General features: G+C 31.8%; 1 protein-coding gene across 7 annotated transcripts in view; it reads left to right on the plus strand.

Moving 5' to 3' along the window:
• PTPRK (protein tyrosine phosphatase receptor type K) overlaps positions 1–27946 on the plus strand; it is a gene marked incomplete at both ends in the record, with an annotated part of 521692 nt that overhangs the window by 483430 nt on the left and 10316 nt on the right. For 2 of the 7 annotated variants that reach the window (XM_084227962.1, XM_084227964.1), the window contains 10 exons: positions 6794–6954; positions 13190–13374; positions 15013–15100; positions 16115–16191; positions 19006–19042; positions 20541–20638; positions 21151–21267; positions 22805–22959; positions 27032–27167; positions 27395–27544. In XM_084227962.1, the coding sequence (XP_084084088.1) occupies positions 6794–6954; positions 13190–13374; positions 15013–15100; positions 16115–16191; positions 19006–19042; positions 20541–20638; positions 21151–21267; positions 22805–22959; positions 27032–27167; positions 27395–27544 (1204 nt within the window). Of the gene's footprint in view, positions 1–1620; positions 1651–6793; positions 6955–8829; positions 8866–11789; positions 11849–13189; positions 13375–15012; positions 15101–16114; positions 16192–16385; positions 16404–19005; positions 19043–20540; positions 20639–21150; positions 21268–22804; positions 22960–27031; positions 27168–27394; positions 27545–27946 lie in introns of those variants that run through there. The other 5 variants (XM_084227966.1, XM_084227967.1, XM_084227965.1 and 2 more) reach the window with 4 other exon arrangements.

Here is a 27946-nt window from a genome sequence, read left to right on the forward strand (position 1 = left end):
AAACATATTGATTTTATTTTTCTGTTTATTTTCAAAATACTTACTTGCTATATAGTCTTCTTAACCACGACCATATGTTTTAGAAATAACAAAAGTATGAAAATATAAACTTCCTAAAGTGAAACAAAACAATCTAAGCATGATTTTTTGGTGTGGGCAAAATGCTCTGACAACTCACTAATATTATGCAGTGACAAACTTTTTTTCTGGTTCATATTTTAAAATGTTGGATAAATGAGCATTTTTATTAAAATGTTTAATGTTTGAGCTTTTGTACTTATGCTTTGATTGATTGTCTTTTGATAGAAAGTGTGCTGAGGGTTTTGTTTCTCTTCCTCACCAGTACTGCTAGGAAAGGTTCCAATTTTTAAAGTTATATTTAAATATATAGTACATTTTTGACATATCAGTAGATTATGCAAGCCCCTCACTTACTAAACAACTTTGTAATGACTTTTACTTAAATGTGGTATGTTACATTATGTATTGTGTATGATTTAATCACAAATATGTTTATTATACATACACAAAAACATCACTATTATAAGAGCTTGGAGAGCATCAAGTTTACAAAAACAGTTTAGTATATAATGTATTCTCCCTTTTAATACATAAATTTATAATCAAAATAATGGAAACACATTATTTCAGCTTCTTATGATTTTTGTTTTTATGGGAAATTAGTAAGCTTCTCAAGACTTTGTCCCTCACTGGGAAAAAATATATATAGGTATATTTCTCGTGAAAAAAGTTCTGTGTATTTTTGGTGATGGTATAAAGAAATGGCTTGGAATTCAATTTAGTAAAAGGCTACAGCTGAAGGTGTATATGAAGTAAGTTTTTAGGCTAAGAAAAGGGATATTGCATCTTTCAAAACGCAATGTCATTTTCTTTTAATTTAACCACTGTTGAATTATTTCCAAATGTATGTCATTTTTCATTGGTTATGTATTATATTTTAAATGCACAGCATGAATACATTAATAATTCCAAACATAAATTTGAAATTATGTTTCAATACAGTAAATGTTTGTACATGATATCATGGTCACATACATCTACTGTAGGATTATCTTTGTGTATATGTAGTATAAGGTGCATATGTATATTCAAATAATATATGTATGTACCTGTTTACCATTAAGATAAAATGACTTGTTTACAGAAATTTAGGTGTCATTTTGCATATATTCTTTATTAACCCTGTAGTTCTTTGTATTTTGCATCTAAAGAAATATAGTCAATTTAGGGTACAAGTTCTATACACAGCTGTTCCATCTGTCATGACATTTAGATGGTAATGGATGATATTATGCTTAACTGCATGTTGAAAATACACAATTCATTTAATTTTTCAATTTTTTGGCAATAAAAGAAATGTCAGCATGTTTTTTTTTTCAAATTATGTATTTTAAATTTTATTTTTTATTGCATATCTGTCTGTTTAATTGCATGGCAAAGTAAACCTAACCAATGCATGAGCAAACTGAAATGCAAACCAAAAACATGAATTTTATTTTATTTTTAACGCACATTTTTCTGCTTTATTGAATGTGACAGAGTCACGCTTTTCATTCACCATTGCTTCTCTTTTTCCACTGTCTGTGATTTGCTTGCCAGGAGGAGCTACTATTCTTACTCCTACTACCTGTAAGTAGAAAATGGGTGATATCAACTTTACGTTTGTTAAAGATGCAGTATCCCTTTTCAAAAAAAATAAAGAAAAAATAGAATGTTTTCAATTTTGGTGCTGCTTCAAAAAGTATGTTTTCATGGATTCTAAAACTTTAAAGTTTAACTATGAACTTATTTTGTTAATCTTTTTAAAAAGGGATATTGTATTTCTGTATGTTCAGCTACTTTCAGTTTTTATTTACAGTTTTCCATAACAAACTTTGGTCTACAGCCCAAAACATCATTTATTTACTTAAGTCAAACCCGTGCTTCATCTGGTAAACTAGAGATAGTAATTATAATTTGCTAATCCCTATCTTTATATAATACTATTGTATTGGACCAAAAGACCCAATGATATATTCCTAGACAAACATTCAAAATGCTTTCACAGGATTTAAATCAGCTCAGGTTTGCATGTAATAACATCTCTCTCCACATTTCCAGGAATCCAGGATGGGTTATAACTTCAGAAAACCTTTGATATGACCATCTAGGCAATCAGTACACTCCTGCATAAAACAAATGGATAAGATCATAATGTTTCAGTAAAAAGGAAATAAAAGCTCTTCTTAGAGAATAAAAATTTATGTTTTTTATTATTATTGGTTAAATAGGACAATGATTTTATAAAACCAAGGGAAAAAAAACTGTCAACCTGCACAGAATGCAAGTTGATAATAAAAATAGTGAAAAGCAAATTAATGATGTGTCACCTATGTCCTTTGCTCTTCCAAAATTCTCTGGCTTTTTCTTCAGTTTAGAATGGGATGCTAGTTTGAATAAGGATGGAGAGTATTATTCACTCTATCTCTCTAGTCATTTTCAGTTTCCTTAGATCTAAGTATATTCATCTAATTCAAAGGAATAGGCACAACAAAGTTTTCTTGGGCATTTACTCCATCAGTATTTGATCATCCAACTTTTAATCTCCAAGACTATGATTAAGTAGATTTGGGGATATATCCCACAGTATTCATTTCACTAGGTAAATTTAAACTAGCTTTACAACAAAATTTAGAGTCTCAGTGACTATAACAAAATAAGTGTCTGCCAACACTTAAAATGTTATAAACATTTGGCTTCTCAAAATCTGCTAAAACAAGCAGGTGTAAACTAACAATGCTCCTAACTTGTTGTGATGAATCATAATATACTTGTTAAATCATGTTTGATAAAGCCAAAGGTAATTAACTGCATCATTTCATACAATGATGGAGCACTTTTCCTCTTTATAGCCCACCCATATATCCACCTGCAGAAGTTTATGTTGTTGGCTGCTTTGATAATGAAACTCATTTGCACATCTGTCAAATTCAAATAGTTGCAAAATGAATTATATAACTATCCTGAAGTGCACATTATAGATGTTGTTTGCTCCAAGGAATACAAAGCATCAAACATACAGGAATCAATAAGTATTTAATTATGAAAATGTCACTAATCTCGTCATTCACCATAAATGTATCTAATATGTTAGAATGGAGCTAACTTTTTGTTGGATAGATAGCATCTCTGTATTTTAAACTCTGTAATGGGTTGTGATACATTCTTGTAACACCTAGGGCTGTGACATCATCAATCATAACTGAAAGAATATCACAGAGATAGGCCCCTTAAAAGCTAATTAAGCATTCTTGGCAAAACTAATGTAAATCAGAGATTTTCTTTTAATGAAAACAGCAATAGAGTAGAAATTAAAAAGAAAACTAATGTGATCTGTAAGCTAACATTCATTGGCATAGTCAGAGTAACGCTCAGTTCTTAATCAAAACACTTAGCTCTGATGTCAATTTTTATTTCATTTCTAACAGCCTGAATTAAAGCCTACCTCACAGGGTTGTTGTGAGGATTAAGGTATAAGAACCAAACTGATAGTGCTTGGCTGGCAGACTTTAAGGAAGTTTGTATTTCCCCATCATTTTTCAATTAACAAAGGTTTGTGAATCTGGAGAGCAAAAGTCCAGTGCCATGAAAACTTTTACTTCCATGCATCTGGCAAGTTCATTTTTCTTATCTTTCCTCAATTATGAAATATGCAGAAGATGTATTTTGAAGTAAAGCCTCAAAGGTTAAATATGTCTCTTCTGTTTTTACATTATATTCAATTCAAATTTCAGGGTGTGTTTTTTTATCCAATTCAATCTCTCAGGTTTTATAAGAAGTGCATTTTTTTTCTTGGCCTGGAAAATGAACATTTAGAAGTTATATCTTAAACTACTTGTTTTGCTATTTTTTTAATTGAGATACTATTGGTTTACAACACCATATGTGATTCAGAGGCATAGAGTCACATCTCAGATGCACCTCATACCACACCCACCACCAAAACATACATAGAGTGACTTAAAAAACCTTTTTTTTAATTATTGAGGTGACATTGGTTTACAACACTATGTATGATTCAGGGAAATAGATTCACACCTTTTCAGATGTACATTACCACACCACACCTAACCAGAGCACCCATATCTTTTCACTATATACCTTTGGATCCCTTCCTATATTGTTTGCACCCCAACAATCCCCCACTGGTACCTGCAGTCATATTTTTTAAATGGCTAAACATTTTTGCCACAACCACATTATTCTTCACAGTTTATAACAACTAATGTTTAACTCCTAGAGTAAGTAAATGCTTTATATTATAATACATTTTGTAATATGACAGTTTAAAAAAATGCCAGCAACTAAATATAGTATAAGACCTTAGACCTTGGAACCAGGTCATTTTTCACTGGTTTTTAGATAAATTACCTTGGGGACGTTATTTAACTTATCTGAACTTCAGGCAACTCATCTATATATTTAGGTTCCTTATGCCCTTTTTAGTGGTTCGATCTGAGGATTAATTAAATTAACAAATGAGAAGTGCCAAGCATATGGCAGGCCTAGCCTATCCAATCAATAAGTATCTATTGAGTGTCTGCTCTGTACCTGACACTGCTCTAAGTGCTAGGATACACAGAAAGTCCTTAACTTTGGCGGAACACTCAGTGGGGAAAACAAAAGGAAATGTGCTATCGTATGTGATGAATGTTATTATAGGCAGAGCAGACGGTACTATAAAACCATCCCAGCAGCAAAACCTAACCTGAGACAGGTTATATTGGGGTCAGTCAGATAAAGCCTCCACGATAAAATGAGACAAATGGAAGATAGCCACATATTGGAGATAAAAGAACATTGTAGGCCAGTGAACAGATATCCTAGATGATGGTGGTTAATATGCCCCATGCACTGTTTAAAAAAACACAGAACCACTTGGGAAAAAAATCAAGAAATTCAACATAAATTTTTAGATTCATGACTTCTCTTTAAGAATGCTTTAAAAATCAGAAACTTTAGCATTGGAATAAAATGGCAGTATTACTTAGAGACTTGTCTCCTAAACTGTTCTCTCTGTTTTTAGGTCCCTACTTCCCATACAGTGCCTTACATCAACAGAGATACTCATTTAGATTGCGTGTCTTAAACCTCTATGTTTTCTGTAGGCTTTTTACCTGCTAGCTTAAAAAACAGAAATTGTAGCATTTTCAATGAATAGAATGAATATTTCTAACAAGCAATAGTGGTAGTGGTAGTAGTGGGGATGAAGTAGAGATAGTGCTTGCTGGTTTTAGTGTTGATGGTGATGGGACTCCCTTTTATATTTTTTTCATGTTTATTCTTATTTTAGTGCTATTATTATTATTATTATTATTTCTTTTAAAAATGCTATTTCAATCTCTAATTTTGAGTTTGTCACCATCTTATTTAGGTGTCAGATCTGGTGTGTCAATATATAGGGCATGTTAGATGTCTACCCTCAGAGACCAAGTGCTATAATTCTCAGAGAAAAATACTCCAGACAGGAGTAGCTTTCTAATTACTAGATTAGTGCTTTTAAAGAACAAACTTGTGGACAAAACACAGCTACTAAATGAGTCTTTTAAAAATATTTGTAGTATATTTACTCTAGTACAGATACTAATGAGAATCAGAAGAATATGTGCTAGCTAGTAATCTAGCTGAATAATGGTGTTATTAAAACAACTAAAGAGTATTTCCAAGGTAACATAAACTGCTGCCATCAACTCAGAAACAGAATCTGGCTACTGCAGGATTTTAGAGTACCTTTATTTATAGCTATATAAATCGCCTTGTTAATGTGATTTACATGTTTTATATATTTTTATTAGTTTTCTTCATTGCATGTTTCATGTGTAACATTCACACACACACAAGGCAATGTTTATTATATCCTTAATGTATGAGATAAAGATGTCAGTGTTTGAGTAGCTCGGAAGTCTAACTGGTAACTTCCAAATCCCCATACGTCATTTGCCCTGCTGCATTTATAAGGCATTTCTGAGTATCTTGTCATCTACTTCTAAAATACATTTTTAATATTTGACCTTGCGTATAATTCAAGATTATGATCATTGGTGTAATACCTTTACATAGCATTTTCCAAACTTTTTTGAAAGCAGTTTTCTTACACAGTATATAATTTAATCCTTTGTATTCAGTGTATTTGCATTATACCTAACTGTGGTTGATTATAAAAGTCTTCAAATTAGGTTTAAATGAATGTCATTAATATATATTGCTAAATGTGTTATTGCTGCACATGTTGCATTTTTACTGAGCAATAAAACATAAGGAAGAATGTAACAGTTCATTGTTTTAGTTGGGTAGCTATCATAAAATAAATGTGAAAATATAATTATGGTATTCCCCAGAAGAATGTCTAAAAGCTATTCAAAAAAAATTAATCATACAGGAGGAAACACAAAACCTTAGCTTTAGTGTACATTTTCCTTGAACAACTCTACAAAGAAGTATTATATTTATGGTTTTTGTAAACTATAGTTACATTTTATGATATATTTAACAATAAAATATAAGGAGTGATGAGAGGTTTGGATTGACAACTTGAATGGAAAGTATTCATCTGACAAGTACTATGGCAATCAGCAAATATTGTTAGTATGTTGAACTTAATTCCTAAAGTTATAACCAGTTCTTAGAGTTTCTAAACCACGTCTGAATCTTATCCTTGGACTTTCCTCACTGCTGGTGTCAACTTTCCTTCAAGCCTCACACTAAGGTTCCCCTTTCATATTTGCTTTGGCAGCAAGCTTGCTAAAAAACGCAAAGATGCTATGGGCAACACCCGGCAGGAGATGACTCACATGGTAAATGCTATGGATCGAAGTTATGCTGATCAGAGCACACTCCATGCAGAAGATCCTCTTTCCTTAACCTTCATGGATCAACATAATTTTAGCCCAAGATGTAAGTTCTTCATTAAAATTTTTCAAAAATAAGTTTCAAAGCTCTTCTTGTTCACTCTAAATTAATGTTACACTTTACCTTTCAAATAAAGAGTGAGATTATGAGGAAGGGAAGAAGAAACTAGAAAGAGAAAAAGGAGGAAGTGTTATGGAATTTGAAAATAGACATTTTCAGTTTTGATATTGGATTAGGTATAACTTTGAGCTGTTTTAATCTTGTTAATAAGTCTGAAAAGATATTCTGAACATATATCATTCAGATCAGATATATTGTTGTTTTAAGCTAAAATACTTGATTTTTCTAAAAATTGTTCATTTCAGAATTTATTTTAAATTATTTTGTTATTTGAGTCTATATAAAAAAGTATCTGTTGATATAAAAGGAAACATAATTTTTTCTGGGAATTTTTGATATGGGTAAAACTATTCCATTAAAATAGTTTACTATAATTTCCTGGAAAGTTTCATTAATAAAATGTTAGCTATGGAAAAGATCAGTCTACATGGTGTTAACTATCTGATTTGAGGTCTGAAAGTTTACTTGAATTGGGGGATTGACAGGAGATGACAAAATCTATGCATTCCCCCGTCCATCCATTTATATGCATATGCATCCATCTGTCCATCCATCCATCCTTCCATCCATTGTAAGTATTCCTAATATTGACATATGATGCCATGACTTTTAAAATAGTTCTCACTGAAGTATGAATGGGTGAATTAAGTATGAAGTATGAACGGCAGATACTTGAATAATTACCTCACAATCAATATTACCTATTATCTTCAAATTTCCTGTGAATTTCATATTCTTTTCTTTAGCTCTATATTTAGATTGTTATTTCAACTTAAGTTAAATTACCAAATTTTGTTTCTTCAAATCCCCAAGTAAAATTAATGCTTAAGGAACACAAATCATGTTTATCCTTGACCTGTGTACACAGAAGCATTCTGCATAGATCCCAGACATTTGCTTACCACAATTTGGAAAATATGTATATATAGAAAGCAGTAAATTATAGAAGTAAATTACAGAAATTATCTCCTATGCAGATAGTAAATATGTGTAATGGTCAGGTGGAGAAAATAAAGTGTATATAAGTTGTATGCAGTTATATCTTTTTTTTTTTTTTTTAAGGAAACTTTTATCTGGAATGTTCGCCTTCTGAAAATTTTTAGTAATTATTGGCCCTAAGTGCAACCCATCATTTTCCCTGTTATGTATATACACCAAACCAGTAGTTAGAAATATTTTCTGAGTCATACTGGAGCTTACTTTTAATCATCAGGGAACCTTTATGAACTATTTTTTTTATTATAAATAATAGAGAACAAAAAATATTGCTAAAGTCTCTCTAACCACATAATTAATATTTAATCAATTAAGGATTAGGAAGCATTTTTGTTCCCCAACTTTTCTATCATCTATGTTACTACCTTATTAGGGAGCTTGAATTCAGCTGTATAACTATAAATACCCATCTGTGAACTGGAGAAGGGATTAAATTTATGTTAACTGGAAAACATTATTTGAAATAAAGATGAGATAATTATCTCTCTAAGTACCTTACATTTGATACATCTCAAATGCAAGGGGGTTTTTACCTTGATTTTATAATCTTTATAATGTCAAGTTGAAACTTTCTGGCTTTTAAAATTGAACCAAGTTATGCAGAATAATTATAGATGCACCTTTCCTGTTGGTTTGAAATAAACCAAGCTAAAAGAGAGGACTTGTCTTTGAAGCTTATTGTAATATAGTAGTAAAAGAAAATTTAATGATTACATTTCTTAAGAAAAATCTATTTTAAAGAGAAAGTGTGTAAAATACAACTTTAGGGGAATATGTTCCTTCATGAACTTTGTTTTCCTCCAGTGCCTAATGATCCACTTGTGCCGACTGCTGTGTTAGGTGAGGCCCTAATTCTTTATCGTCTCTTTTGCATGGATCCCACCTCCTTGCATGAGTTAAAGTTTTGTCTGCACAGTAATTATTTACAGTGCAGGAAGCAGCTTGATTTCAAAAATATAGTCATGGTCTTATCAAAGAGTCAATAAAATCAAATGGAACAGATCAAATTAATAACATTTGCTTTTTAAAACCAACATATTCTTTAATTCTTAGTTCTAATAGATTCAGGGAAAAGGACAGTGGCCCATAATTTATGGCTAATGTTTATTTATATGTGTTAGAATGAGCCCAAACACACACATCTCAGGGGCCAGTATAATCTGAATAATCCCTTTGTAAACATCTACCTGATTGAAAGAGATTTTCTAAATCCTCCTAACTTCAATGCAACAAAACATTCCAAGTGAACAATGGGGATCTGGACATTTGCTTTAGTTTTGTTGTTATTAAAATTTTATAACTTTGGGAAAATTAGCTGTAGTGATGTAGAATTTTGCATTTTATATGCATATGATATGATGAATGCTATCTTTCAAGGAATTTAGAATAAGCCAAGATTTATTATATAATATCTGAGATAACTGGTATTGCTAATGATAGTCCTTTCTGATGTAAAATTTCAAATGCAAAAATTTCTATCAACTGTAAAATTACATTGATTTTTAAATCTAACTGTATATTTAAAAACAGATTGTTTCATTTCAACTTGGACTTTATTTCTTAACTATTTACACACCAATGATTAATAACCAGCATTTTTATATTTCACATATCTGATTTACTCCAGTTTTTCTAGTATTTAAGATTTAAACAAAGAAATGTGGAAATTGCCACATCAATGTATTGTAAATATTCCCAATTCCTATGTTCTATATTTTAATTTCTTGTGTGTATATAGAACTTTAGTTTACATTTTCCACACAATTTTATTATACATGTATTCAGCAGTTACACTTTTTAAATATTTTATAATGATGCAATTAATTCAATTAATTCAATTTTCACTATAATTATTAAAATTGCAATTTTATAATATAAAGGATATATATTTTTTTCAAAAAGAATCTGACATGCAACAATCTCTCTCTCTAATTGCACTTGCCCTTTGATTTCCACACCAATAATGTCAGGAATTGAACTGAGGAATTTGTCCCAAGAAGTGACTTGGTCTTATAAGGAGGAGCCAGGAATCATGATTCTTGGGGAGATACCTAATGTCTCTGAAATTGTCATCTAGTGAGCAGGATAGACTACTGTCTATAACAAACTAGTACATAAACCTCAAACTATTAAATGCTCACTGGAGGGGCCTTCCCTGGTGGCGCAGCGGTTGAGCGCTGGGTTGCGAGGCTGCCCACAGCCTCGGCAGTGCCAGTTCCATCCCCCGCCACGGGTGAGGGTCCCACAAAAAAAAAAAAAAAAAAAGTTGCCTACTTGTCTTTACAGTATTTTTTTAGAACATGGAGAATTGGGTCCAAGTCTCAATCCTGGGACTCCCAACATGATTCATGACTATAGTTACACTTTTATCTCTCTATCTATAAAACTGTGTAATTCACAACATAACTTTTTCACATTCATTGTAAAGAAAAAAAATATGTGTTTTAGAAATTATAAAGTTTAAGAGATTATTGTAGTATTAGTGATCTTTCCTATGAAAGAGCTGTTAATATTTAAGGAAGACTAAACTTAATGTAACAGTCATAAAATCTATTCATATAAACTAAAAATTTATTTCTTACACATTTTATTTCATTTTGATAGTCAAGCTGTTTTTTTAATATCTGTTCTTTGAAAACAATCATTAAGCATATCAGATGTAGAAATGATTTTTTGCAATTTCATCTTTCTTAGAATCATGATGTTTACCTTTGTTTTGCGTCCAACTGATTTTGTACTTATAAAGCAATATTTAAAATACTTCAAATATTGCTTGCTATATCTACTTAATGATTTAAAAATAGCTTAGAAACTTTTTGTATTGATTCATATTTTTGTTTTTTGTGTTTTACTGCTTCGTTGGGTTAAAGTCCCTATAACTGGTAAGTGTATTCCAAAGAATGCTTAGAAATTCTTTCCAGCAAGGAAATATTTGAAGTTATTATTCTTAAATGTATAATAAGGATAATGATTAGTACATGTACTCTTTCTAGTAGTCACATTATTAGGTGGCTTAATGAGGTGGAAATGTATTAAGATTAATAATTCATATGTGATTATTTTAAGAATACTACTCATTGTGTTGCTGTATTAAAACTTAATGCAAAACAAAAGGCACTGTCTCTTTCATATTGGGACATAAGCATGTAATATTTGGGTGAATTCTGTGTTTCTCACTGAGCTTTGTACCATTGTAAATATTCCCTTGCTCCAGTCGGTACGATGTGAGCTCTGGGGCTACTTCACAGAGTCTTGGATACTCTGTGCATAGTCCATCTTGAATTATTGCGCTTTGCTTCTCTGACATCTGTTTTCTTTACATTAAAAACTGTATACTCTATGATAGTGCCCACATCATTGGCTTCTGAATTTAATTTTACTATGTATGTGTGTGTGTGTATATATATATATATATATATATATATATATATATTCTCTATGTCAGTCTATTGATTGTAATATTTAGCAAAGCTAGATCACAAGTGTAGTCTTATAGAAAGAAGAGGAAATGCTCGTAAATCATGATTGCTAGCAAATGTTTGTGTGGAGGGGGTGGGAAAAACCTGAGTAAAAGGCATGAATTCAGCTGGGTGGTTAGGTCACAACCAGGGGTTTGTTTGATTCAATGTGGTATTTTTAGAAGTGAATGCAAAAAAAAATGTTTTCAGTCTAATAAGAGAAGTAAAGTAAATGCAATCAAGCTAAATTATAGAAGCACACAAATCTGATTGTGGGGTTCTTTTTTTTTTTTCCCCCTTCTCCAGGAAGAAAAAATGTTTATCATGGGGACAACAATTCATTTTTTGCCATATCCTATTTGTAGAGTTGGTGATAGAACAGGCAATTGTACCAGCACTTGAAATATGTTTAACTGTTAATTAAATATCGTTCTCTACAGTATGCATTATCATTAAAAACAGAAGTTCCCCTAAGAGTGTACTTTCTCTTTTGTTAATGAGTATGGTAGTATAATGCTTTTCAAAGTAACACCCTTTAAAACATTTGCTTTTTTTCTTAAGTGGTAAGTTTAAATGTGATAAATATAAGCATGCTTCTTATCATTGTAATGATTAGTAAAATGGTCATTAAAATAATATTTATTCTTCATAGGTAAAATGTTCTTGTTCTTTTCTGCCTCCTTGTGCTAGAAAGAGACTTAGAAGTTTCTTTTCCTATTTAGTTAATAACACCATTGAAATGAGTTCTACACTTAACTATGGGTGGTAAGGGATTCAAATGAATTTAACTCATTCATGGACAATTTACTGAGTGACTGCTTTGCCCCAGGTGCTAGGAATAAAAAGGAAAATATAGCTCTGTCTGCACTCTAAGTGTTCAGTGTTTAGTGAGGAAAATAGATCAATAAACAAATGATTAGAATGACTGCAGTAACATGCAGGAGAACAAATTCCTTAAAATAGGAGCTATGTAGCTCAGTCTGGATGACCAGAGAAGATTACTAGAGGAGTACCCATGTTTTTCCCTAGACACATACCCAGGTATCCTTCAGATGAAAGCCAGGAAAGTCAAATATACTAGAAATAAAAAGAACAGTAATAATTCAAGTCGACAAATAATGAGTATGAACACCCATGTAACATATACAGCAGACATACTGGCATCCAGGAATTTTTCTGGAGAGTGCCCATGTTTCCTAATCTGGAGTGTGTTATGGTAAGAGATTCCTGGTAGGAGGGCATAGTAGGACCACAGGGCAAGAAGAACCACCCTGTAGGTTAATGGGTTGCTTAGTAGGTGGTTGGTATATGGGTGGGAAAAATTTTTTCAATTTAATTGACAATGAAATCACCACTCTCATTGACAACATAATCTCCTCATCCCACTCTATACTGCTAGGACTACTGTAAAAAGAAAAAGTAAAAACTCAGCAATATCTCCCATTTACAACTTTAGGAAGCGATCTTTCTCCATCTCACAACATCTTTTGTCTTGTTGATGTAATCATAAAATGCTCTGACCTCATGCCTTGAGAGGAAACCAATGGCGCTGTGTTTATGGGGGTGCTGCCCTTAGTCTGTACTGTATTTCTTTCCCCATTTGTTGTCAGAAAAATCTTAAGGTTTTAACAACTTCTTTGCATAGATGTATATTAAACAAGATAACTTTGTCTTTTTTTAACCTTCTGGAATATGAAAAATGCCAGATGAGAACCACAGTGCTACAGCAGAATCCAGTCGTCTTCTAGATGTGCCTCGATACCTCTGTGAGGGGACAGAATCCCCTTACCAGACGGGACAGCTGCACCCAGCCATCAGGGTAGCCGACTTACTACAGCACATTAATCTCATGAAGACATCAGACAGCTATGGGTTCAAAGAGGAATATGAGGTGAAAATTTCAATATTATGCTAAAACATTGTTACGAACTATGATACACAGTGCAATTTAACATTTTCCCCTCCATTTTATATAACAAGAAATGAAATAGTCGATAGTTTCTCTAACCCCATGTTTATGAATGCAGTCAGGGGTGCGTTGAGGTGGATGGTGGTAAACAGAATTGAAATTAAAGGGCATTTTCCTAGATATCTCTGGATCGAAATTCCTTTTAAGAATTTAAAAATGTCAAGTTCCATACATTATTTACTGTAATTATTTAAACTCTTGTTAGCCGTATTACCCCACTCAAAATTATACAGCAGGATACCCTTTGGTATCATTGTAACATTACAGATTCTATCATTTGAATGACTGAAGCAAGTACTTCGCCGCCTCTGCCTGTGACCCTCTGTTGAGAAATGGGGTCACACATACACTGCTTATCACTCTTAGATTTGTGGGGTTTTGGTTGAGGGAGACTGGGAAGATAAAACACTCTAAGTGCAGAAAACATGAAATCAAAAGAAGGATGTAGGAGATTCTCCTACCAGCTTTATTTCTCTTTCTGACTCAAACCTAAATACCTGAATTTCTGCCACAAATTATTTAAATTGAACTTCCAAATAAACAAATTATAACAAAAAGGAAAAAGTTCCTTTGCCAATCTTTACTGGAAAATATCTGTTTGGGCTGTGAACAGAAGCTTCTCCACCACCATGTACCACCTTGCACATACATTTAAAGTGAAAGCATTCAGAATACGTCGTTTAATGAAGAATCTTAGAATTTCTAATTTAGAAATATCTTAGTCTTTATGTCTTATTTTGGGAGTGAATAAAATTATCTTTGAATTTTGAAGGTTGTTTTTAGATCTATGCCGGAAACACTATGCTGTGGTAACAAAATAGTGCAAGGAATTATAATATTCTGCCAGAGCTGGTTCTCTCTGTTCATTTCATGTGTATTCCTGTGTAGCTCACTTCAAAGACGGTTGATTCTTTGAAGACCCCATTTCCTGTGTTGAGCAAAGTTTAAGTTTTCTGCAAAAATAAATCTACACCCCTATTTTAAATTGATGCATATGGCAATTGAACCAATTAAATTCATCTGTTCTGAGATTCCAGGCGCTGGAGACACTTTATTTTTTATATGGTTCCTTATTGTAGATACAATAAGATATTCCTTATTGTAGATATTCAGTGCGTTTCATAATATTCAAAGAAACTGAAATATGTTGTAAATACACAATGTAATGAATAATTAGGGAACAAGCATGTTTTCTTTTTCCTGTTATAAGGGCTAAACAAAGCATATTTTAACGATATTCATTAAAAGTAGTTAGGTTTTTCGTGTTCTTTCTACTTTCATCTCACAGTTATAGGAATATTAGATTTTAAATATTTTCAGGGTTCTTTTTTTCCTCTTAAGTTGTTTCTTGTCCTTAATTTGAGCTCAGTTCAATCCAAGATGAACAAGGAGGAGCCCAGAAAACAAGCTTCAAGTTCTGAAAAGAAACTTGTTTATTACTGCAGGACTCCCATTCTCTCTGAGAGGAGTGACTTTTACTATTTTGGTCTTCAGAACAGATAAACCTGATTAAAGAAAAGGAATTAAATTCTGTCTGCTTGTTAATTTTTTTTTTTTCAGAGTTTCTTTGAAGGACAGTCAGCTTCTTGGGATGTAGCTAAAAAAGATCAAAATAGAGCGAAAAACCGATATGGAAACATTATAGCATGTAAGTTCTCATAAAATTCTTGGTAAAGCAAATCTTGTGTGTAGAATATAAATAATAAGTTGTAATAACTCCTTCTGTGGCTTTAAACTTTAAGTAAGTCCCAAAGGTGGCACATCTCTTTAAAAAGTAATCTATTTAATATTAAAACAGCATTGGATATTGGCAGTGTCTCCAAAATTATCATCTTCATTAAATACATTGACTCAGACTCCTCACCCTGTGGAGAGAACATGCTGTTTGATTTTATGTTTGCCCATCAATGCATGGCAGTATTTTTAACAACTGAAGAGCATGATAATGAAAAAGATATTTTAAGTGATAAATTGCTAAAACACTTTCTCCAAGGTATTCAAAGCAGAGGTGTTATTTACACATATCTTTATTCCTTCTTTGGGACCAGTGCCTGAACTCCATTTACTCCATGCCATTGATTATTATGGATTTTCTTCTAATTAAGCCTTTAAGATGTATGTATAAAGAATAAATTGTCATATAAAACCAGAGGAGCAGTGAGGAAAGTAACAGTTGGGTTTATAATGAGCTACTGATTTCCTTTAGCCAATCTATTATCAATTTAAATTATTTTAAAGAATTACATACTACATCAAATTTAACCTTATCTCTCAGTAAATAGGAAGTTGAGAGGAGTTCAACATCTGCTTCCTATTTTTGTAGCTCATTTGCTGTATAGTCCAGTGAAAAATCCCACATATTTAAAATCATGCCTATGTAGCAAAATTTGAAGTTTAGGCAAATGCAGTTGTTTAGACAAGTCTATGTAACTCAGATGATAATTCATCAGACATCATGTCCGCTACAAGCTTACTAACTATAAAGATTCTAATAATTGAAACTTTATTAACAACTTGAATGCCTTCAAATGACTGTGTTGAAGGAAATTTTTATAATAGTACATCATAAATAAACTATCATCAATCTTTGAGTTATTTCAAATCTCTATCAGTAATAGTACATAGAAGGAATTAATAATTTTTTATTATTTAAAAATTCTAGATGACCACTCCAGAGTAATCTTGCAACCTGTTGAAGATGATCCTTCTTCAGACTATATTAATGCCAATTACATAGATGTAAGTATTTTTATATTTAAGTCATCCCAATTTGTTGGCTTATATATGTGAATCTTTTTGCTTGTTATTACCTATAAAGTAATTACTAGCTTTTTAAAATAAAGAACAAACTGTACACTTTTCTTGTTCTACGTCCTAGTACTTACTGACGTTGTTGTGCTTTCTTTCACACCTGACTTTGGTTTGGGCTGTAGATTTGGCTGTACAGGGATGTAAGTACCACTATATGTAAATAACAGCACTCATAAATTTTTAATATAATTTCTCTTAATGACAGTTATTACTAATGCTTATAACTAGTTACTTCTGCATGCTTCACCTAATTAGCCTCATACAGTATATCTATGTTCATTTTTTTGTAACTCCTATATGTATAAGGGTGTATTTTACTTCCTTCCCTTTTCTATGTTTAGAAAAAACAGACAATTTTTAACTTTTGACAAATTATTATGTACTTGAGTTTTATTTGTTGATAATTTCTGTTTCTGGCTTTTATTCTTACCCTTCCCCAAATATGTGAGAAGCTGGATAGTATGATGTGTATTAGTGTTTCTGCAATTTTCTTTTTACATTTGACTTCATGTTAAAAATGGGTAGGGAGACTATTTTGTGGTGTGTGGTATTGGCTGTAAATTATTAAAAGTATTTAGGCAAAATAATTACTAAATTGCTTTTGTAAAATGTACATATCACACATATATATCGAATCATACAAACCAAAAATTTGTTTTGATCATACATTCCAATGGTAAATTTTCGGTACAAGCATATCTACATACAAGTTTTTATTTAGTAGAAAATTGTCAAATAAAAGATAAAATATCGTTAAAGAGGCAATACATTAAATTATATGTAATAAGGATAACACTATGCCTACTCCCTGGTTCAAAGTCACTATGGAAATCTTGTGAAAATTCATCTTTCTGTGCCTCGATGTCCTCATTTTTATAGTGAAGACAATGATAGTACTAGCTTCATCATTTTGATGTGAAAATTAAATGAAGTGACACATGTTGAGCATTTGGCAAAATGCCTAGTGCATACTAACCATTCATTGAATTTCAGCCGTTTTTTAAATAATGGAATCCTAGGTATGCTGAAATTGATAAATTCAAAATATGGATTAATTATAAGGCAAAAGTATAAGTATCAAATATTGCAGGACATTTATATATACATATATTTGTGTGTATATAAAATAAATTTTATACATGTGTTATATATAAAATATGAAATTAAGACCCAACTTTTGAAATTTCCATAAATAGGAAATAATGTTTATCACATTTATTAAGTTCATCTTTTTACCATTATTTTGTACATTTTCATTTATATATTTGAATTAATTATATTAAGTATAATCTGTGAGTATATAGGTATATATATAGAGTATATATCATTTTATTTTCATTCAGTATTTTAAATTTATCAGACATTTCAACATGTAAAACTAAGCTTATGGCCTACTCCTTAAAATAAGAAAGCAGCAGTTTTCTAACAAAATTTTACTTGTCCTTACCTTTAACTTCACTGTGATTTTTTGCCAAGACATATTACACTGGAGTCTGTTATAATACTACTTTCCTGTTGGAAAGGAAAATTGTGTTCTAAGTGAGATTGTGTTGTTAGCTGACTTTTTTGCTAAGACCCCTGTATATTTTGGCTGATTACTTCACAATTTCATTATTTTCCTTTTCCAATAGTATATTATATTTTAAAGAACATCTTGTGTAGTTGGTAACTATTTTATAAAGAAACAGGAGATAAGCTGCTTATAAAGCTTGAAAAAAATTTTGTCCCATGAAACATTGTACTAAGTTGGCATATTAAGAAATAGAGAACTTCCAAATTTGAAAAAGTATAATGCTCAACCTTTCCAGTTTTAGACTGGAGAGCTCAGTGAACATGCATTTATATGTGTATTGAATTGTCCATCCTGAAATGTGGGCCTTTATTAATGTCCTCAGATAAATACATAGAATATTCAACAAATTTGACCATTTGTTATACCATTAACATTGTTGCTACTCATGATATATTGGAATTCAAACCAGTTGAAAGCAAATTAGCAATTTATTTATCTGGATTAATTTTTTATTGAAACAATATTAAATAACCACACATAAAACTCCAACACACTAAAAAGAAAAGCGGAAAATACTAAACCTTTTATTTGGGACAAGATGCATTTTTTTTTTCAAAGTTCCTTTCCCTATATATGTGTGTACATATAATTATGTGTGTGTAAATTAATATCATCTGCACACACAAAATAGTTTTGGCATATTCCTAAACATATTATAGAGCAGGAATATTCTCTAAGCAATCTCAGCAGGACTTTGACTTGATGCACATATGCATTGTCCAGCTCTAACATTGGAATGTTCTGTTATTTTTTTATGGTTCTAATATGTCATTGTCCATGTGTAATGCAGTGTGTTGTACTTTTGGATGATAAAATGAGAATTAATATTTTGATGACAGTTTTGCCAGGAATGAATGACTAAAGATTAACATGAAGGCATAAACATTTTAGTGAAACCAATCAAAATCTGAGGTTATAACCTAGTAAGCAAAACTCAATTATGCAATATATATTCTAATCAGAGCTCTTAAAATATTTCATTTTTGCTTTATGTTTACCTTGCAGATACCCTAGGTTTGAGAAGTGAACTTTGAGTTCACTACTCATTTCTGGACTTTTTTTACTATAATTTAATCTTAACAGGTTGTTATCTTCATCTTTTTATGCCTTCATTAATTTATTTCTGATACTGATATAAAATTGTTAACCAATTTGTTCTCCTGTTTTAGGGCTACCAGAGACCAAGCCATTACATTGCAACTCAAGGTAAAAACTTTGACTTTTTAAATGCTATTGAATACCCAAACCTGCTTATTCATCTATATGGTATTTTTGGTTTTTGTAATTTTATCTGATTAACAAAAAATTAGTTTTTCTAAATAACACTGTCTGTACTCATTTTTATAATACAAATGGTTTTACTGTATGTAAAACATACATACAGCTTGATTTATTTTTTGATTTACAGTAAAAGAGAAGCTGCTGATAGTTTTTTATGATTTGATCTTGATATCCTGAGATCCCAGAGCACCAACTGCTAGAATAAGGCAGAGGCATTTCTTATTTTTTCTGAAAGGTCTCATCTTGCAAGGCTCCTATTTTCTTGCAGCATTAGTCTGTTGGCCTGGAATGTAATAGTACCCAACCTCTGTTGTTGAAATTAGAAAGACTGAGACAAAACAAAGAGCTAAAGGGAACTTAATCATATTTATTCTTTATGTAAAATAAGAAAATGGTAGGAAAAATCTTGTAATCTTATAAAGGGGGACAAAATATCCTAACAATAAGAAACACCCACCTTTAATTATCTCTCCAAATTGGCCACTGGGGGAGCTTCCTGGTGCCATAGGGGTTATGTCTCAGTGCTATCACCCCTATGGCCTGAGTTTGATCCCCAGCTAGGGAGCTAACCCACATAATGCACAGCAGACCTCTGCTGTCTCATCCACTGCTCCCCTCTGCAGTATATTTCAGTAATTCTGCCTGTTCTGCTCCCCACTCTGTCTCTGGTGAAACTTCTCACCCCCTGCACCTCTGGCCTACACCCCAGTTCTTCTGTGCAAAAATAATTTAAAAACAATAGTTGACCACTGGCTATCAGAAGAGAAACCTGCACATCTATTTTATAAAAGAGGAAAGTTAGACAAAAACTATATTTGTTTTTAATGTCATTTTCTAAATGTTTTCACATATCCTTAGAGAAATTGAGTTTAATTGTAAATTCTTTAAGTTAGAAAGCTCATCCTTGGTGAGCAATAGTCTAGGTTTATGGTAGTATTGAGGAGTATTGCCAGTATAAGCTTTTGCAGTTTGGAGATGACACTACAAAAAAAGATTAGGATGTGTCCTTATAAGTATAATGTTTATTCATGAACCCCTAACATTTATTATTTATAAATGATGGGCTTTTATTTAATTAGTAATATGTGCTATTTAGTTGATGGCGACATGACTTTTTCTTTGCACATATCTTTGGAGATGAATTAAAGGAATTTGATAGTGTAGTAGTACACTACTAAACTAGTGATATCTTCTTAATTAGAATGCATGGAAGGAAGGTTTAAAACAAAAAACACTGTACATGCCTATGGTTTTCCCTATAGTGAATTTAGATATGACTTGAATTTAAGGACTTTAGTGAATTTGGTGTCAGACCTTCAATTTTCTTGGTTAATTTATTTAGTTTACTCTGCTTTTTGTCTCACCTAAACTTGCTCACTACAAATTTTCTGATAACATAATGTTCAAATTAATTTCTTTCTAGGCCCAGTTCATGAAACAGTATATGATTTTTGGAGGATGATCTGGCAAGAACAGTCTGCCTGCATTGTGATGGTTACAAATTTAGTTGAGGTTGGCCGGGTAAGGGCAAAAATGATTTTTTGTTCAAAAAACATGAGTCTAAGTCAAATAGCAAAACATCAGACTAAAAATAGAATATCATTCAATTGTTTGAAAAAATTCACAGGCCATAGCATTTCAAATGTGTGTCATTGATAAGTTGTTGGAATCTGAAATTGCAACTTTTAGCAAAACAACTTATAATGAAAACATATCATTTCATTTAATGTCAGTAGGAATTGCTTATTTCTCAACAGTCTTATAATAATGAACTGATATTATTTTAAGACCTCCTATACCTGATTTCTCATTGGATAATAAAATAAATTTGATTTTGTACGAGAATTTAATTGCATTATCAGATGTATTTTGATGAGATGTCAGTCTATTTCTTGTGTAACAGACTTTTATACCACTTACAGAATTGTTAACTATTGTAATTGTGAACTGAAGAGTTATCAGTGAAATTAAAATGTCTTGTTTAATGTACATTATATCTTGAAGCCCATTTATATATTCTTTTTGTTATGTAGGTTAAATGCTATAAGTATTGGCCTGATGATACTGAAGTTTATGGTGACTTCAAAGTAACTTGTGTAGAAATGGAACCACTTGCTGAATATGTAGTTAGGACATTCACCCTGGAAAGAGTAAGTATCCTAAAATTCTAAAAATAAGTATATTAAAGCTGTTTTTCCTCTTTAAAATCTCTGTCAAGGACATGAATGTGAATAAATGGAGACATACACCTTGCCTCATAATGGAAATGCTTAGTTTTAATACTAAATGGATTTAATATAATATAATCAGTTGGAACATCATTGAGTTTTTATTTTTAACTTGATTTCTGGTTATTTAAAATTGGAAAAGATTGACAGGTTTGTGAAATCATGTATTTGAAAATTGATCAGGAAAATTTAAGTAAAAAAGAAAGATAAGGAAACATACTTTTCCAGATATTAAAATTTACTAAAAAGAATAAGGCCCTTATAGCAACTCCATTAAAAGGGTAAAACAGAGAATGTGAAATAATGGTCTAAAATCAGGTCTTAAACCAATTTATGACCTTTAACCTTTAATTGATAAACTTGACTTAAAAAGTAGTGAAGAAAACTTAACATGATTCCATGATAATGTTTGTTATTATCACTATTATAGTTATTTTCTGAGCTCTGCTTTGCTTAGGGCATTGTGCCGGGACTAGAACTAGAAGAATGATAAATGATCACTGATTTCCAAGGTTTTGTGACATGGGCTATATAGGATAAAATCAAAAGATATCTTTACTAGATTTGGTTCATTTATTTCATGATTTTTTTATCTTTACTGATCGAACAAGTGAGATTGCAATTTCACAGCTTATAGTGGAATTGGAATTACACAGATTATAGTAGGTTTTTGTTTTTACTATAAATATAGATTCTTAAACCTAAATTCTGCAGCATTTCATCTATGCTGTCCAGACTGTGCTACCACAATCTACAGGCTTCCTTTACAAGAAGGCGGAGAAAAGGCTTTGAAATGTACATTTAAAGAGCTCTCTTAATTTAACCCAATATGAGAGAGGCACAACAATGGATGTTTCTTTTTTATCATGTTGTATTTTTTTGTTATTGTGAATAATACTCTGTGTGGTGAATAATTTCACAGTTAAGAAAAGTAGTTTGCCCAAAGAATGGCTTAACTGTGTATTTTTACAAACCAATCTAGAGTAGCAGTGTTCTGGAAAATCCCTGCATGCTATGCTTCAAAACCATTTTCAACATGGATAAGCAAGGAAGGCATTAAAATCTCTTTGTGAGATGAGAAACTGGAAAGTTGTTTTTTTACACCACTTGAGAACTCAGTGCATTGGGTCAATAGGGCAACATTTCAGTTTTCCCATTTCTTCCTTTTCCCCTAATAATTTTTGTGTTGTCATTCCTAGTAAGGAACAAACTGTCAACATAAATAAAACTTACCCAGACTTACAGAACTGAGCAAGTCTGATTTTCCTCCTTTGGTACTTTTCTGACCATAAAGGTAAACTCCTAGGCCGTGTCATGCCTAGAAGTTTGGTTTTTTTTTTTTTTTTTTTTTCCAGAGAAGATATGATGTTGCTTGCTTTTTCATTGTCGGTCAGGTGTGATTGTGTTTAATGGCTTTATTTTGATCCTTTTGATAACTCTCCCTTTCCTGTTCCCTCAGAGGGGATACAATGAGATCCGTGAAGTGAAACAGTTCCATTTCACTGGCTGGCCTGACCATGGAGTTCCATACCATGCCACAGGGCTTCTTTCCTTTATCCGGCGAGTCAAGTTCTCGAACCCTCCCAGTGCTGGCCCCATTGTTGTGCATTGCAGGTGAGTAGTGGTCCAAATGGTGTCCATTGTGTGCACTCAGCTTCTTTAAAATATGAAGACAAGGCTCTTTAAGTACAAAATTAATGCACACTTACAAAGTTCCAGGTTGTATGTATTACAGATAAGGTAAAACAAAAATAAAATAAAAGTTAGCTATAAGGAAGATATCAAATAGAAGGTTAGGAAATAAATACATTCATCCTAATGTGTGCAATGTTGTCAACAGTTGTGAATGTAGGAACTCTGCCTTTTAGTGGCAACATCTGTGTTTCTGTTTTTTTTTTAATTGCTTTGCAAATCCCATATTATATGAAATGGTAGGTTGAAATGGAAATTTCTTGCCAATTTAGTAAATTCCCAATAGAATTCCAGCTTTTAAAACTAAATTTGCAACATACAAAGCTACTAAATGGTCTAAATTGCAAGAATTTGTACTGCAAAACAGCTATTTAAGATTTTTTTAAGCCATCTATCAGAAGACCTTGAAAACTGCATCAGAGAGAGCCAGCAAATATATGCCAGAAAAACCTGAACATTATATGTAGACTTTCTTCTGATTAGAAATGTCTCTTAAAACAACCATTCAGAGACACTAAAAGCAAATTACATGGCCTCATTTTGAACAGAAAAATAAGTGTTGAATCTGAAAAGCTTTCCCTATATTTGCACACCATTCTCAAATATTGTGCTGTACAAGTTTATAACAGGTTTTTCTTAAGCTTTTTTTTTTTCTTTTTGAAAATTCAGTCTATTCAGAAATTAAGTGACCATATTTAAAAGGTTAAAAAGCCCAAAAGAGAATGAAATAACAGTAAAGCATCCCATAAGGATCAGATACTATGTACCCTGAAAAAAAAAATTCAGCTCAATCCACTTCAAGATATCTGATGTACTCTTCAATTGCTTTCTTGTCTCAATCCCTGGGAAAGTGATTGAGAAGATGGTAGGGGGAAAAAACGAATAGAGATAACCACAACATCTTACGCTTAAATTTCTAAAAGAACAGTGAGTTTAAGAGAAGTGGCCAAATCCAGACAAAGAAAATGTTAGTTGTCCATCTGTGCATTTATAAAATGCAATGAATAGATTTTCAATTCAAGGATATCTTGACTTATTATAGAGGTTTATTTTCCTATGAATTGCTTGCTTCAGAAATACTACAAGATTGTCAAATACTCTCTTGAAATAGAAGTGTCATTTTCCACTTAAACTTACGTATCTCTGAATTTATGTATGGAAGAAGCTAAGCAAAAAATAAAGCACACACACCCCTCTCCCAAATCCAATTCTATCTTGTTTGTTGCATAGACTCTCTATGTAAAATTGGAGAAACATTCCTGGGGACAAAATAATGAGCAATATATTATTATTCAGTTTCTGAATTAAATACATTAAGAGAGTAACTGTCTTTGTGAGTCTTTATTAAAAATTATACTCTACTCCTAACAAGTCATTTTCATTTTCTTTCAAATCACTGTTCAAATATTCTTTCTATTATTAGTCTCCTTCCCTCTTGATAACCAATATTTTCTTTCCCACCATTAACATTTCCCCTGGAATTGTAACTCCTCAGACTTCCCACTTATAGGTTTAGAATTAAAATTCACTTGCCTTGTTATTTACATGAGTTTATCTGACTAACATAGGGAGGCAACATTCTTACATTTTATCAGAGGAGCCACAAACAAATGAGTATTAGAGTCATTCAATTTGAGGTTAAATTTTAAAACATGAATCTACCCCTTCCTTGATCAATTCTAAACTTCAAATTATGTCTTAGATTTACATGAAATGAAGACTATTAGAGAGCTACATAAGTTAAGTGACCTATGTACATTATTTTCAAAACAATTTGATTTTTAAAATTACATCTTACTTTTAATTGACATAGCATTATTTTGGGTTTATAATATGATTCAATATATGTATGTATTATGAGATGACCAGCACAATAAATCTAAGTGACATGTAATCACACAGTTATATTTTTCTTGTAACTTTTTAAGATCTACTCATTTAATAACTTTCTAGCATACAATTCAGTATTATTAACTATAGTCATCATGCAGTACATCACATCCCTGGGACTTATAACTGAAATTTTGTACTTTTTATTATTGTAACATATTTTTGTATTGAGGTATTATTGGTATACAGTTTAGGAGTAGAGGTTCAAATCTCTTCAGATGTATATTACCACATCATGCTCATCACCAAAACACCTATAATCCTCCACCAGAGACCATGGGACCCACCTCCTCTCTTTACTCCCCATCTGCTATCCTAGCCTTCTAATAGCCTCAATTTGGCAATAAGATTTCTAGATTTGTTTTGATTTTGTCTATTCCTTTGTTTTGTTCCTTTGTATTCCACATATGAGTGAATTCACTCAGTATTTGTCTTTCTCCTTCTGACTTATTTCACTTAGCATAATCCTTTCTGTTTCCATCTATGTTGTTGCAAACGGAAAGATTTCATTTTTATTCTTTTAACTGAGTATATAGACCACATCTTTATCCATTAACATGTCTTTGGTCCTAGGTTATATCTATGTCTTGCCTATTGTTAGTGTTACAATAAACATAGGAGTGTATATATACCTTTCAATTAGTGTTTTGTATTCTTTAGATAGACACCAAGGAGTAGAATACTGAATCATCTGGCACATTTACTTTTACTATTTTCAAGAATATCCCTACAGTTTTCCATAGGTGCTGGGCAAGTTTGTGTTCCCACCAATAATGTACAAGCTTTTCATTTTTCTACATCCTTGCCAACATTTCTTGGCTCTGATTTTTGTTTTTGTTTTTGCTGTGGGCCATTCTTAGAGGTGTAAGGTGGTATCTCACCATTGTTTTGATTTTCACTTCCTTTAAGGTTAGTAAGGATAAACATTTTTGCATATGTTTGTTGACTGACTATATATCTTGTTTAGAGAAATATGTGTTAATTCTTCTGCCCATTGTTTGATTAGGTTATTGGTTTTCTTTTTTAGTTGTATGAGTTCTTTATTTTGTATATTAAGCCCTGCCAGATGTGTGATGTGCAGATATCCTCTCCTGCCACGTAGGTTGTCTTTCTTTTTAACCATAAGTTTGTTTCATTGTGCAGAAGATTGATATAGTCCTATTTGTTTATTTTCGCTTTCTTTCCCCATGTTGGATCAAGTACCCAAAAAAATGCATGAAGCTGACGTTGAGTATTTTGCTTATGTTATCTTTTATGTTTTATGGTTTCAGTTCTTAGATCCAACTTTTTAACCATTTTGAGTTAATTTTGGAGTATGGTATGTGATAGTGGTCTGGTTTTTTTCTTTTTCTTTTTTTTTTTTTCCTTTTTTTTTTTTTTTTTTTTTTTTTTTTTTTTTATGTGGCTGTCAAGTTTGCACACCATTTGTGGAAGAAACTTTCTTTTCCTTATTGTATGTTCTTGGCTCCTTTGTTCTAGATTAACTGTCCATGCAAGTATGGGTTTATTTCTGGACTCTCACTTCTTTTCCATTGGTCTGTGTATCTGTTTTTGTTCTAGTACCATACTTTTATGATTGCTATATCTTTGTAGCATAGTTTGAAATCTGGGCTTGTGATAACTTTGTTCTTCTGTATTTTTGTCAAGATTGCTTCGGTTATTCAAGGTCTTTTATGGTTCTACATAAATTTCAATGATGTTTGCTCTATTTCTTTGAGGATGCCATTGGGACTTTGATAGCAGTTGCACTAAAACTATATATTGCTCTGAGTAAGATGCTGAATCCTATTGAATGTCTCTCTGTGTCTATCAGTGATCGTATGACTTTTATCTTTTCTCTTGCTGATATGGTGAATTACATTGATTGAAGTTACAACTTTTAATAAGGAACTCTTGTTCCAATAGCAATTCACACCTAAGCAGATGTTTTACTTGAAGTTATTTAATAAGTGTTTACACAGTGTACACAAATTCTGTGTCTTAATTTGTTAATTCAGTTTAATTTCACCTATCTGAAAGCTGAACAGGTTATATAGACATGCTTCCACAATCCTTCAGATTTGTTTAGCTTAAAAATAAATTAATAATTTGTTTATATTTTCAGTGCTGGTGCTGGAAGAACTGGCTGTTACATTGTGATTGACATCATGCTGGACATGGCTGAAAGAGAGGGTGTTGTTGACATCTACAACTGTGTCAAAGCCTTACGATCTCGTCGTATCAATATGGTCCAGACAGAGGTATCCTGATTGATTTAACTGTAGTAGCTTTTCTTTTTTTTACTTCCATCATTTCTGCCAAAAGAGCAGATATTTTTTTCATATAGAATCAATCATAACTTATCTAGTCATACAGGAAAATATTGGTATCTATATTAATATTTCCATATAGAGAAAATTCTCTGTATATTCCACCCTATGTGACAGAAAAGTTTTTAAATAATATGAATTTTTCTTTCTTTTGATAGGAACAGTACATTTTTATTCATGATGCAATTTTAGAAGCTTGCTTATGTGGAGAAACTGCTATACCTGTCTGTGAATTTAAAGCTGCATATTTTGATATGATTAGAATAGACTCCCAGACTAACTCTTCACATCTCAAAGATGAATTCCAGGTATTTACTATTTTAGGGCCTCTTTTATGAACAACTTATCATATTTTGTTCTGGGCATTATTAATTCTTCTAAGGAAGGTCTTTCAAGATGAATTTATAAACTTTGACCCTATTTTAACTATAATACTTGTCTCTTTAATTATACCTGTTATAGAGTCACTTTTGTATTAATAAGCTCTTATCTGCTGTATCTTAAAGGACAAAAAAGGTCAGACTCAGGAAAGCGTACACAGTAAAAGTGTCATAAAAGTCAAGTTTGGTGGTGATGTATGTGTATTTACAACTTTTTTTATGCAGTCTTTTAGATTTTGACCTTCTCTGTCACTTAAAATCTTAGATCAGCACATTAATAATAATAGCTTAAGTCTGCTCCAAACATTGTCTCTAAATAACCCCAGATGT

The sequence above is a fragment of the Talpa europaea genome, assembly GCF_964194135.1.
Source record: "Talpa europaea genome assembly, chromosome: 2".
NCBI classification, from domain to species: Eukaryota; Metazoa; Chordata; class Mammalia; order Eulipotyphla; family Talpidae; genus Talpa; species Talpa europaea.